The 13,939-nt window shown below is 40.4% G+C and overlaps 1 protein-coding gene across 9 annotated transcripts in view; it reads right to left on the reverse strand.

Annotated features, from left to right (window-relative positions):
* Positions 1 to 13,939, reverse strand: part of MACROD2 (mono-ADP ribosylhydrolase 2) — an 858,318-nt gene that overhangs the window by 827,616 nt on the left and 16,763 nt on the right. For all 9 annotated transcript variants that reach the window (XM_084512463.1, XM_084512461.1, XM_084512464.1 and 6 more), the window contains exon 3: positions 6,331 to 6,438. In XM_084512463.1, coding sequence (XP_084368589.1) covers positions 6,331 to 6,438 — 108 coding nt within the window. The remainder of the gene's footprint in view (positions 1 to 6,330; positions 6,439 to 13,939) is intronic.

Genomic DNA, 13,939 nt, shown 5'->3' on the forward strand with positions numbered 1-13,939 from the left:
CTAGTTTCTTACACTTCCATCACACCACTAAGGAAGACATAGCTCCACTATCAGGTACAGGACAGAACAGGTTGAAAGCAAGATCCTTCCTGAACAAATTCTTCTGGGAAATAAGAGATGCTTCAGGTTCTTCCAGAACACAGCTGTCTCATGTTTTCTTTCCAACACACGTAACAAAATGGAGCAGACGATTGGTAAGTGCAGGCCACATCGCTAGCCCATCCAACAAGCAGCCTGAGAATGCATGTATTTTGTTTCCTCTGCTTAAGTCATTACTGATTTTATGTCCAGGAAAATGAAGGTGTACAGGCAAGAAGTGGTTTCACAATCACAGTAGAGCTATTGCCACCTGCTGTCAGAAAGCAGTCATGGCACTCCTTGCACATCCCAGTTGGAAGACAGCCTTGAAAAAATCCAGCTTCACCCGTGCTTTGCTTTTATGTCGTTAGCTTTCTGTAGAAGGGACATACAGGAAATGTTCAGGGAAACCATGGCATGAAGGATCAATAATCACAGCGGTCTGGCATTTAGTAAAACCCATGTTACAGTCCTGGAACACAGGAAAAGTTCTACAAACAGGAGCAAGGATTATAATCACCACTCCCTCAAAGCATGGATGATAAAATAAAGCAGTGTCAGGAGACAGAGACCCTTCAAGACAAGATGATACAATGACAGGCCTGGCATTTTACACCATCACTTAAATAATGAGCACAGCTAGAAATGTGGATCTCCAGCAGAGCCCTCACAGCTCTGTCCTACTCACAATACATACAGTCCCTGGTTTTAGTGATCAAAGTCTGCCGAGTGGCCAGGTACAAACCTGAGAAGTAAGGAGATGAGCTGAAATGAAGCCACACAGACAGCAATTTTCTGTGCTTAAAATTCAACGAGTTGTTTCTAAACCTCACAAGTCACAAATGATGCTAGTCATGTCTTCTGCCACTCAATCTTTCTCTATTCCAGAACATGCCAAAAAAGTTACTTGATATATTTTGTGTTTTGTTTTAATGCACAAAAACTGCAGCGTGATTTATATAGACAATTCTTGTCCCAGGAAACCTACAAGTACTAGACTGTAAGTGGGCTCAACAATGGATGCACAAAAAAATAAGGATATCAAGCTAGTCTCAACAAACAAATAGCATCTGAAAGCATCTACATTTGTTGAGACTACACTGTTAATTAAATAAATACATGCACCATAGGCCATCAGGTTAGATCAGGCTCCTACAAAGTCTCTTACCTTGCCCGTTTCCTATTAGATTATCAGAAAACTATGAGGCTATTCTGAACCCAGTCAGAGGAGATGCTTGGTCACCTGACTTTGTGCCAGGGTTTTTAGATATTCTGTACCCTCACCTTATTCCACCCCAATTTCTAGGGCAGCATGGGGAGACTAACAACATGCAAAGTCAAATAGCATTGCTTTGAACCTCAACTTGCTTTGACAGAGCCCATGCTTCAGTCCACAATCTGTTAGTCGAAGGAGCCGCCTTATAATTAAGTGCCTTGTTTCAATGGAAAATGTGTTTTCTTCTCTGCCCTTTTTAAGTAACACTGGCATCCCACTGCTTGTTAAGAGGAGTGCCTGTCTGCAGTATCTGGCCATATGGCAGGCTGAGGGGCAAAGCTTTCCTCACAGGCTGCAAGCTTCAGATCTTCCTTACATCGCCTGACACCCTCAGCTCACAGGCACGAAGCACTCAGGAAGAATTATGCTCAGGCCCACATCTGAGCAATGGGTGCACCCACAAGGCTTCTCTGCTATGTAAGCAATACTGTAACATTAAAGCTGGGATACTTTCAAAATATACTGTGGCTGTATTTGCGTCAGTGCCTATCTGAGTCTGTCTCCTCCATCTTAAGCCTTTGTCACATCCTTAGAGCAAAAGTTTTTTGACCAAGACAACAGCTAAAGTAATCCACCTGAATTTAATCACACCTCTAGATGTGCTTTTCTTTGGTTTCATTCTCTTGATCAACATCACTTAACACAAACTTTTAGTTTTCATCCAAATGAGTGTTACAGCAAAGAGAAGGACTATGCTGAAATCAGATGAGACAAAATAAAGCAGCCAAAAATTTTAAGCATGTCTACTACTTGCCAGACATATTTAACATATTTGCCACAGAAAGCACTAATAAGCCTACTCACAGATGCCATGATGAAGAATGACTGATTCCCCCAACAATTAATGTTGACTTTTTTGATAAATAAGTGGGAAATACATGTATAAATGAATCTGGGGTTATATATGTATATAAATATAATTGCACCAACTGTAAATTAACTTGAGCAACCTTTGATTAACACCTTGGCTTGCTCACACTAAAGATAAAAACCAAATTAACAGCAGTTTGTAGGCATTAATGGTACTGTTCCCAGAGGAAATTACAGCAGTACAACTTCTATAGGCAGATGCCAGATGACTGATTTCAATACAAGTTTTCAGTTCCCCTACCTGCACACTCCAGGTGAAACTTTTCAAATGTGCTTAGAAAACATGCTACTAGACATCAGACTCAATGGGAAGCTCTCAGTGCAGGTAACCATTTGTGCATTTAGCTCAGATGAAAATTCAGCGCTGATAAACGCACACACCCCATGCAAAATCCTACAGGGAGCTTAAAGGTGGGTGGGGAAATCAGTGTACGTGCGATGCTAGTTCAGGGCCAGCTACCAACTCTAACCCCCTCATAATTTTCAGACAGGCCACTGCTGAAGTAATTTCTAACTTCAGAAGCTACAAGATGAACATTTTGTATGATAAATTAAGTTGCCAAATGAAATGGATTAGCAATCAGCGAAATTGCCTGGTGTCAGATCTGTTCCAGATTAGAATTCATCCTTTTTCCCCACCTGTTCATTAAGCACCAAGTTCAAGGCAACTGCAGTGACTGATTGCACATTAACAAGCTGTTTATGTGGAAAGGCATAGTTCAGGCACTGTCTACACTTACACATTCGTTTGAGCATAACTCACTGGTAATGTATTCAGTTCACTGTTTCGATGCATAGTCCTACCTTGACACGTAATTTTGGACATGAGAAAAATGGGATGCCTCAAAATTAAACAGATTATGTATTTCTAGGTCAAAGGTGTGTGGGGAGGAAGAGTCCAGAAGAAAATCCAGTTATGAAAATTAAGAAAAAATACTACCTTTAAACACTTAAATGTGGTTTTGAAAGAAAAGCTTGAGGGAGGAAAGGCATACATGTATTTCAATAACAAGAAATGAGACTTAAAATGAAACAAGAAATTTCCAGTTCTGTATGCTTCAAGTACTAGGACAGGGACACACAGCAAGACAAATGATGTAAACTAAAAATCTGCGAAAGATGCTAACATAATCCACTTCCCAAGCACACTGCCACTCCCCAGCCTCCCTGCAGATACGCAGAGCATTCCCTGTGGAGGATCTCGTCTTGAAGAGGATGGGGCTCAGCAACTCCATTCCAGCACTGGAGGTTAGTAGAAAAGGGAACGTAAAAATAAAAATAAAAAATCATTTATTTTCCTCATTTACTTTTTTTTGGCAATTTATCATACCAAGATTTCACTTACCATTTTGCTTTCTCTATTCAATAAAGATTCCCTTTTGAGAGGTTTTTCTCCAAAATTTAGGAGCATTTGAGACAATTGCAGTACTCAAGTATTGTTCACTAAAGGGAGCATCCTAGTTGCTGTAACCGTAGGAACTGGCTAGTTGCTCATTTACAGTAACACTATAGACTTATTAACAGTAGGCATCAACTAGAATAGAATAATGATGTTCCTTTTTGCCTGTAGATCAAAGATTTCTCTTCTTAGGCATTTGTACAAAAGCATAGTACAAAGAATAGCTTTCAAAGCTAAGAAATAGCGTTTCTTCCAGCATTCTGCAAGTCATCCATCCAGTCAAATAAAAGTAAAAAATCATCCCTTCCCCCCTACCCCACATAATTGTTGCCTCTTGATCTCGCTTTCAGTAAATACTAACTCACAAGCACACCAGTACATGTCACCTTATCTTAGAACTTGGCCGGTAAGATTCAACAGGTAGCAAGTGAATTAATACTTGGTCAGCAGCGATCAACTGCAATTTAAGTTATCTGACTACTTGGACACATACAATCACACCCACTTTCAAAACACAACTCCTGTATCTACTTCAAATTAAAAAGCTGCCACATGATATGTTATAAAGAGCAAAGCACCCTCCTCCCTCCCCCCGTATTAATTAGTGGTAATTCAACATATACTCCATGTGTGTAGGAGCAGTAGGCAAGCAGAGACAGAAGGAAGCGATTTGTTCAGAGCCACAACTCAGGCCGTGCACCACCTATTATGGACTAAATTTTAATATCCAGCAGAAAGATTTGTTCCCTAAATCCACGTTGTACTTTAGAGGTAGAAGCTCAAAAATTTTAAAGTAGATTGAAGGTAGGGGGTTGTTATTGCTCATTTATGGTGTCAATATTCCAACATTATCTGAAACTTTTTCCAATATTATCTGGAATTTTTTTCCCCCCTCACACCACCCATTTGGTCCACATAAATGCCTTCCATCAGAAACTGCCTTCAGAACAAATAAAATGGGTTTAAAGAGGGAAGGGGCAGCGGGACCAAATAGCCCCTTCTCCCTTCCCCAAACACATGTATGCCCAGCTCGGAGTGGGAGTGTAATAACCAGCACACACACAAAAAAAAAAAAGACTAGAAGACAAATTTTTATACAAATCTCAATAGAAGCCTTTAGAAAAGGAGGATAGGAAATTAACATAACTGGACACCCCAGGCAAAACATGAAGTTAAACTGTCTGTCTGCATTACAATTGCTACCAAGAAAATTTTAAGGAATCATTCTCAAAGACGAGCACATTAATGAGGGGACATAACTGACACTGATTTTAGCAGAATGACACATCAGCTCCCATTTTCAGCTACCATCTCTGTCACTCTGCGGAAGCCAGAAAACAGATCCTCACCCTGGTGAGGAATGGATCGTTTCCAAATTGGGAGTGTAGGGTTTAAGGACACTACAAAAGCAAGAAAAGTGAAGTATTTCCATTTCAAAGCTACTCCGCAACCAATTCCAACCTGCGATTCGAGGGAGGCCCATGAATAAAGACAACGTAAATATAAATCAAGAAAAGCATGCTAATATTTACTTACTGTAGAACAATAAGGAAGTCAGCAAAAGTACTCAAGGAAATGTCATTTTATAAATAATCAGGAAAAACATTAAAACTTCAGAGGTCTTCCCAAAAGCGAGGAGAGGATTGTGTTACCACGCGGATGCTACTACATAGTAATGTAGAAAGTTTTTAATGCATCAGTTAACTAGAAGATTAATAGCAACTTGTATTTGCCAATAATGTCTTTACTTTAAAATTTTTGAACCCCAACAAGTAACTGATGATTCTACATGTACTCCCATAACCCACTAGGCATGTCTCCACGTGTGGAGTTGTGTACAGAGAAAATACAAAGCAACCCAAGAAACTAGGTATACTAACTTCCATGCTGCATAAGCAAACGTTTCTATGCTTTTTACAAAAGGCACGAGCCATCTCCACATAGCTTTTTATCATGGTAGGCAAAATACATCCCCGAGGCTGCATTGGCTACAGTTGATCTCCATACTTTATTCCATTACAGAGAATGCAGTAAGTTTCCTTCCAATAAATAATACCAAAAATTGGTTCTTACAAAAGAACCCAGTACTCCAATTAACATTAAGAAATTAATTGCGTATGCTTTTTTGTCACAAGATGCTGCAACACATTTCTTCACTTCAATCACGTACACAGGGCCACAATCACTAAACTCAAAAAGTTTTAAAACGTTTAGCACTCTGTAGGTCATAACCAAAAATTCAAAAGACACAATCACCCCACAAGAAGTATTTTAACCACAGAAAACAGCAAGCCACTTCTCCTATCACCTTATTGTTAACAGTTTCACATCATCTACTCTACAAACAGCTTGATTTGAGAAAAAAAAAAAAAGAGTAATGTACTGCAGTACTTTAGTATCAAAGTTCAGTTTTCTGCCACTATCAAGTGTGAAGTCCCAGCTATACAAGCTAAATCAAAAAAAAAGGATGATTTTTTTTTCCCTGGTGACCACGATATTCAAGTTTCAGAATACTCCTTCTCATAGCGAAGGTACAGACACAAAAGGATGAACAGACATAATAGAGAAACTCAGGAAAAAAGTTTCCAACAGGTTTCCAAAGCACACAGCAATTTTATGCAGCTTTCCAGAGCTGACGCTCGCAACACAGATATCCCCGCAAGAAAGGATTTTCAAGCCGTACCAACATAAACCATTTGTCACCTACCTGCATTGACAATGGCATCGACCTCAAGCAACGTGATGTCGCCTCTGTACAGGGAGACCTTCTCGCTCAGGCTTTTCTTCCCCTGCTGTTCTTCCTTCGCATTTTCACCTACGGGACAAGAAAGTAACAAAACCAGGTCACAAAAGCAGCTCTAAAATGACTACTTGTAAGTTGTGAGCAGGTCCCAGCATTTCCACTCACAGGACCGTGACATTTTGTGGTTTGGCCTCGCGAGGGCACCAGCAGCCCGCAGACTCCAGCAGCATCTCCCTGCAGCCACGCCGCCTGCTTGTTTGCTGGTACAAAGCTACTGAAATACCTTCTGGTTAAAAAACAGCATGCACATACACATTTTTTTGGAGCTGCTTCCATCAAATACTTTTCCTGGGTAGCTGCAAGGGTAGAAAATTACCGGAAAAAGAAAAAAAAAAAAAAAAAGAATGAGTTAAGATAATCCTCCTGCTGCAGCAATGATATATCCAACCCAGAATTAATTCATCAGACCCAGAATTATTCAGAAGCTGGGTAACAGCACCGAGCAAGCAGCCTGCCAACAGCCCCACCACTGAGAACTAGTCCTGACACAGCAGGGAGAAGAAAAACCTAAACAAAAACACCAGTGAATTTCAACTCTGAGCTTGGCCACTGTCGACTGCTTTACTGGGGGGTGGAAGACTCCACATAAGTCAGCTTTCAAATGGATTCCTTACTGAACGGTGTCGTATTAAGTCTCATATGCTGGTAAACTCATGATTTTGCATCACCAATTCACTTCCCTAGCATCATATTATCTGTAAAATTGTTCAGTTACCTCAAATACTTCCACACGCACTTATCAGCCAGTAAGCGTCTGCATTGCGAGACACCTAAGTCATTAGAAAAGAAGTAGGGAAAGAAGGAAAGATTGTGTTTGGTTTTGTTGTTTGTTTGTTTTAATTTAGTTCTTTACAGGTCTCAAGAAGCTCAAACTCATATATTGACGAGAAACAGAACTGAGCCTCTGAAGTGACGATGTAAGAGGAGAATAGCTTTCAGTCCTCAAAGTAAATATTTTCCTTTAAGCAAAACAAACTCAAGGGAAGATTTAGCAGGAGAGTAGAAGCAACGTAAACAAATCTGGCTCCAAATATTTCTGATCAACCTTCACTTTAATCAATTTCCATAAGTTAGAGTACATCTGCTCCAATCCGTCAGCATTATAAGCAACCACAAATAGAAATAAGTTGCATTTATTTTAGATATTGCTTTAACTTCAGCACAAACAACTGCTCTCAGAAATCACCATTTATCTCATCCCCTCCAAAATAATTAGTCTTACTCAATTCTGGCTTAGATCAGCTATCACATGCATAGTGTAAAGTCCATGTCACCTCCAGCAAAAAGATACATTGCCACTATGCCTTATATTTAGCATAAAGGTTGTTTTGTACTGAAGTGTGTGTATTCATGAATTTTATTCCTATATTTGGCTCCTAAAGCTATTATTATTCCGTTGCTACCCAGATCAGCCTCAGCATCTTAGATAGGACAAAAAGTAATCTCTACACAAGAGGTACCGCGTTTTTTATCCTATTAAAAATATTTTATTATCCTCAACTAACAAACATTACGGGGTTCCTCAGTTTTTCCACATAAGGTAAGCATTGCAGCTTGCTGTTGAGTCATATTAAAATAAAAATCAACCTCTGACTGATTTACACAGTGTGATTTATTATCTGCTTTCCTGTTAGCAACGAAAGGATGTTCTGTTAGCAAGCAGGACAGTTTTCCCCACCTTCCTCCAGTGAACGTCCTACTGGATCACTGCCAAATGTAACACACCCCAGCCATAATTTTCTCCCCTCCACCTTGTGCTGAAGTCCCATACCACAGGCTAACATCACCAACACATTGAATTCTCCAAGCCAAACCTTTTAAATTTAATTATAAAGTACATTTTGGATGTTAGGGTATTTATACCAATACCATACACTAAAAACACAGAAGATTCACCTAGAAGAGACTTGTACAGGTAGCACAGAATATAGAAATTAATTCTCATTATTGCTAACCTCTGGGTGAGAGGCAGTGCAGAGATAGCCCTTACTTTAGGCAATCCACCAGCAAAGTCATCCAGCTCTGTCTGTAGGATGCCAAACAACACCATCACTGCCTCCTGACCTGGCCTCTGCATACATCACAAATTCACCTGCAGTTCTCCATGTTCATGAGTGCTGAACACATTTCAGCAAAACTACTCGCAAGACTCCTTCCCCACAAAAAAAAAAAAAAAAAAAGTTAGTAAATTCACTGCGTCATAAGCCAAAAAAAAAAAAAAAAAAAAAAAAAAAACCAAACCAACCCCAAAACTAATGCTCCTAGATGATCTCCTACATCCTCTTCAGCAAGTCCCTTGTATGCCCCACAAGAACCACCCCCATCACTGCTGTTTTTAATACAACTCGGCAGTAAAAGCACATGTTGCCTGTACATCTTGGGCAAATTACCCTCATTTCTTCCCCCTCAAAAAAAAAAAAAAAGCTGATTTAAGAGAGAATTTTGGCTTCAGCTATTTCATCCTGGTTGTTACAGAGAAGCGCTTAAGATTGATGGAAGCTTTGGAGAGCCAAGTCTCACCCACAGTCGAGAACACTCAAGTCTACTTATAAGCCCCTGATTAAGAAGTAACCCTGATGTAACACAAATAGTTGTAGGAGAGAACTGTTTTTCTTTTGCTGTCTGTTAGATCTCTGGGACTGGCATGCAGCATTTCCTAACAAAGTCCAACTGCTATATTGGGGATATTTTCTTCTCCTGCTCAGTTCTGGCTTTGTCTCCGATCTCTTCCTCAACCACACACATTTTTATCTCCTCAAATTAAAAAAAAAAAAAAAAAAAAAAAAAAACTACACTCATTTACTGCAAAGTTTCCTTCCAAGGTAACGCTGTAATCTCAGATCTGTGACTAAGAATGATGCACTGTTGTCAAATATGCCTGAGCAACTCATATGCTGCAGGTATTGCACTGTAATTCATGGTACTGTAGCCCAGCAAGGACAAGCCAGCAAGCCCAGAGCACTGCATATTTCACAAAGGCCACACAGCACGTGCACATACTAATGCATTAATAAAAATCCTAGCAGTGACAGATTTACCTTGCACTTGTGGCATAATGGGAGTATTTCTTGCTCTATTAAAGAAACAGCTGTACGTACATCCTCCTCAAGAAATAAATCCTCCAAAATGGTTGCTACGTAACACCAGTCCTCAATACGAGATACAGAACAGGAATTTGCATTATCCCCACCTTGTGCTGATGCTCAAGATACCCAACTAGAAGACACAGCAGACAACAGCTGTGCCCACAACCTGAGAAACATCCCTGGGAAGTCTTTGGAGAGAAGAACACCTGCCTGTAAAGCAAATCAGAACTTCAAGTCTGACTCAACACTGCTTGTCCAGAATGCATCTTGAAGGGGCAGAACAGTTGAAAGGCCAGGACAACTTAGATTCATGTCCTGTGAAACAAATGAGCTACATCAAGTCTATTACAAAGTCCATCTCAGTTCTAGGTGGAAGTACCACTGATTCCAAGATCAGAAAATTTTGTCTGTTACTCTGAACATGAGAAGCTTTCAGAATGAAAAAAAAAGGAAACAGACTAAGACTGCATTTTCTGACCTCTACAGAAATCTCAGCATAGCCACAGAAAAATTTAAGAGGCACTACTAAAAGGTTTTCAAGACCACTCAGCTGAGCACTACAGGCTATCTAGGAAGGATCTCTCTGCTAGAAGAACTGCTCCTGTCTCACCACAGCTGTCATTGCTCACAAGCAAGAACTGAACATATACCAACCAAACAGCTTCACTAGAAGCCTGGATGCCTTTAGATCGCCAGATTAAATCAAACCGTGGTTATTAAAACAGCTGCTAAAAAATAAAAACTCTTTAGCATGAGATACATCTTCTGCTTTATTTGGGCTTATGTGTGCCTGGTAAGACTGAATCTAGGGTTTTCCTTCCCTCCACGTGGAGGCTCTGCCCCCCACTTCTTATCCCATGTCAATCTTGCACTCAAAATTAAAAGAAGGTTTTACTGGGAGGTGCTCCTTAAATAAAAAAGGAAAAACACACACTGTGGTGAGCTGTAACAAAGCAGCAATAAACAGCATTAGTTTGGCCTTCTTGAGTTACCCCACTCTCACAATTCTGATACCTATTTTTTTCCTTAATCTCAGAACTTGTGCAAATAGCTATGCATGTTGTGTGAACAGATAGCAGTCATGACTACGATTGAACTCAAACTACAGTTGAAGTGCAATATTTCAAGCATTCCATGAAGATTATGTGATTGGGTCAGAAGCAAATAAAAAAAAATAAAAGGAGATGAATTTTTCACAGAGCAGACAGCAGCAGTGGAGAAAGTTTCATCCAAAAGGAATCCCAGAGAGAGGAACGCAAAAAGACAAGCTCATTCTCATTTAGGCCAAGTGCACGGAAAGTGACATATTTGAAAATTATTGATGTCAGATTTATACTAAGCCTGGAAAAAGTTTACCTACAACCTGTGAAGTAGCACTGCATTCATCTGTAAGGAAAAGAGTCAAACAGACACAATCCACAAATGTGTCTACTGGGATAGCCAAAGTCAGAGAATATCCTGAGTTGGAAGGGACCCACAAGGATCATTGAGCTCCTGGCTCTGCACAGAATCACCCCAAACGCATGAGAGTGTTGTCCAAATGCTTCTTGAACACCAGCAGGCTCAGTGCTTTGACCACTACCCGCAGGAGCCTGTTCCAATCCTAACTTAAACAGGCAAGTATGGGTGATCTTGCCGTATATGATGAGATAGGAGAGCCTCCTTGCAACAGCAACGAGTTCTAAGAAAAAACACTGAAATTATTTATCCCACTCATTTTTTATGAATGCCAGAAATAAACTTGCATCAGAAGAAAGAAGAACTGAATAAACCCATAAAAAGAAACTTCATTCAGGAGTTTCACCCTATTAATTAGGGTAATACTACTTCTGGCATAGAAGACCTCCAAGGTGCAAACGACACGTGGCTAAGGAAAATGCAAGGGAATAGCACCAGACATTTGTCCCCTCGTTAGACACTTCCCAAGGTTTCTGGCATTGGTTGTTGAAACACGATGCTGAACCAACCACACACATCTCTCATCTGACCGTTTGCTTACAACACAGCACTGATGTTTCTTCCTTTCCTCAAGAAAATTAAGTTAGCTTTTACAATTCAGCTCGATCAAAAACCATCCTCACCTTGGTTTTGTGTTTAGCTGACGGAAAGCAAAGGGACATGTAACGCAATAGTGCACTGACTGATTTGTAACACAATGAAATCCTATTAAAAAAGATGACATTTGTTTGAAGTCATACCCAAGTAAGGCTAACTTTTTGTCCAGTAATGCACATGCACTGCTGTATCAAGCTCTTATCTTGACAGCTTTGCTTTCTATGTAACAGGATGGAAGAGAAAAGGAGGGAGGAGCCTTTATTACACCACTGCATGAACCCACACAACACTCAGATCCACAAAACCACATGCAATTCGGCTTTCATGTCAGCAAAAGCATTGCTGAACTGAAAGTACAAAGTAGGACCAGAAGAAGTCCATATCCTGCAGAGCAGAAAAGAGCTTACCAAGGAAGCTGGAGAAAGCAAACTGAGTGCCTACTGTTTTTCATAATACAACTAGGAAGGATTCAAATAAATCCAAAAGATTTAAAAGGCAAAGAAGGAAAAAACAAACAAACAAAAAAAAAACAACATAAACACATCCCTTCCACCATATGCAATACTCTTCTACAAATTTAATAGTGAAGAGTTACAGAAAGTCCAACAGCAGCTGGGCAAATCTGTATCATCAGATCCATCTGAAGACATCAAGCACAAGGATGCCGCTGTTAGATTAAGATACCCATTGCTACAGGCTGAAGGAAGCTAAAACAGTATCCCTGAAAAGCATTTCCATCTGCTTTCTCAGCTCCTGCAGTCTCCTGTTGGCATCCTTAGCTGGCCAGCAGACGCTGGGCTAATGCAAACCTTTGATGCGATCCAGTAGTGGCACGCTTACATTTTTAATCCAAGGTGGACAAGGAAAAAGAGGGTCCCGACCAATACGATAAACAATGTTCATCTCATCTGATATCACAGAGTGGTTTTGTTTGCAAGGATGTTTCCAAGCACGCCAAGTAGTGTGTATTAAATAACCACGAGCTATTTGCTCTTACTTCTTTTAAACAAATTCCTCAAATTGCAGCTCAACCACCTGTGCAAAGCAACACTCTGCATAGTATTTCTACCTGTTATATCTCAGTGGTGCCAAGTTTGATTTTAAAAAGCATTAGCTGTGAACAGACTGCACTAGCTTATCCTGAAGAGCTTTGTCAAGAAAAGCTCGCCAAGCAAAGCCCACCTGTTGTATCCCCACGCAAACATCTGGTGCCCTGTCCTCTCTCCACCCACCACCGGCATTTTCCTTCTTCCATGCTCTTTCATTAAGAAATTGGTTTCCCTTTTTAGCTTCCTCACTGAGGTCACATCCTTTGGACCTTCAACCATGCTCATGATGTCTCTGAGCTCTTTCTATCCACATCTTTCTCCAAACATGAAGTACACCGGCTCAGGCCCTAATGCCAGACAGAGCAAATAGGCAGTCCTACCTCTCTGCTTTACTTGCAGCTCCCTCCAGCTTGCACCAAAGGACAAGGACAATCCCAGCACCCAGGTGCACCTTATACGTCTGCAGAAAAAGCCGTATCAGGTTTAGCAAAGAAGAACCATGCTTTGAACCAAAGCGAGCAGTGCTTCAGAGCTTGGAAGAAAAAGGACTTTATGAACAGCTCACTAGAGGGAGCCCCCATCAAAGGCACGAGCACGCTGGGATGACAATGTAGAAGCATACCACAGACCTAACACCGCTGTGAAACCAACCCAAACCAAGTCCCTGCTAAAATACCCAGTGTCCAAGAAACTTCCATCAAGAGTTTGTCCAGATTTCAGAAGGCACGTTAACCCCTCTGATCAGAAAACCACATTTTTCTCCCACTACATTATCACCTTCAGTATAGAAACTGATACTTCAAAGTTTGCTTTTTTTTTTTTTTTTTCTGCCCCCTTGTATTCTTCACCTGGTCTTTTGCCTTCTCAAGTACTCCCTCCCCACCCTTGTCTCAAAGACGCAATCAAGATTTAAATTCAAATTCCAAAGGATATCACAGGTAACCCGTGCTGACTAACACCTGATCTGCAATTTAGCAGATTTAGATTTTGACTTTTCATACGCTTTAAAGCGTCTTAATTTTTGAAACCGTCTCAGACATCCAATTACAGGAATCCCTGCAGCAATACCAAAGAGCTTGCAACCAAAGGGAGGAGAAAAACCTGCAGCTGGAAGAGCTTCTGTTAAAAACACATTGTAATTTTCAGCTCTGATAATGACAGAGTATACACACGATAGTAAAAAATAGTTATTAAAGACCCATAGTGTAAAGCAATACCTTTGGCAAAGAAAGCTCGTGGCATTCCTTGAGCAAAAGCAGATAGGAGAAGAAATCAAAGAAGGAACAAACGAAAAGGATTTACTGCGGCTAGACTCAAAAGCCT

Source organism: Aythya ferina, assembly GCF_964211825.1.
Source record: "Aythya ferina genome assembly, chromosome: 3".
Taxonomy (NCBI): domain Eukaryota; kingdom Metazoa; phylum Chordata; class Aves; order Anseriformes; family Anatidae; genus Aythya; species Aythya ferina.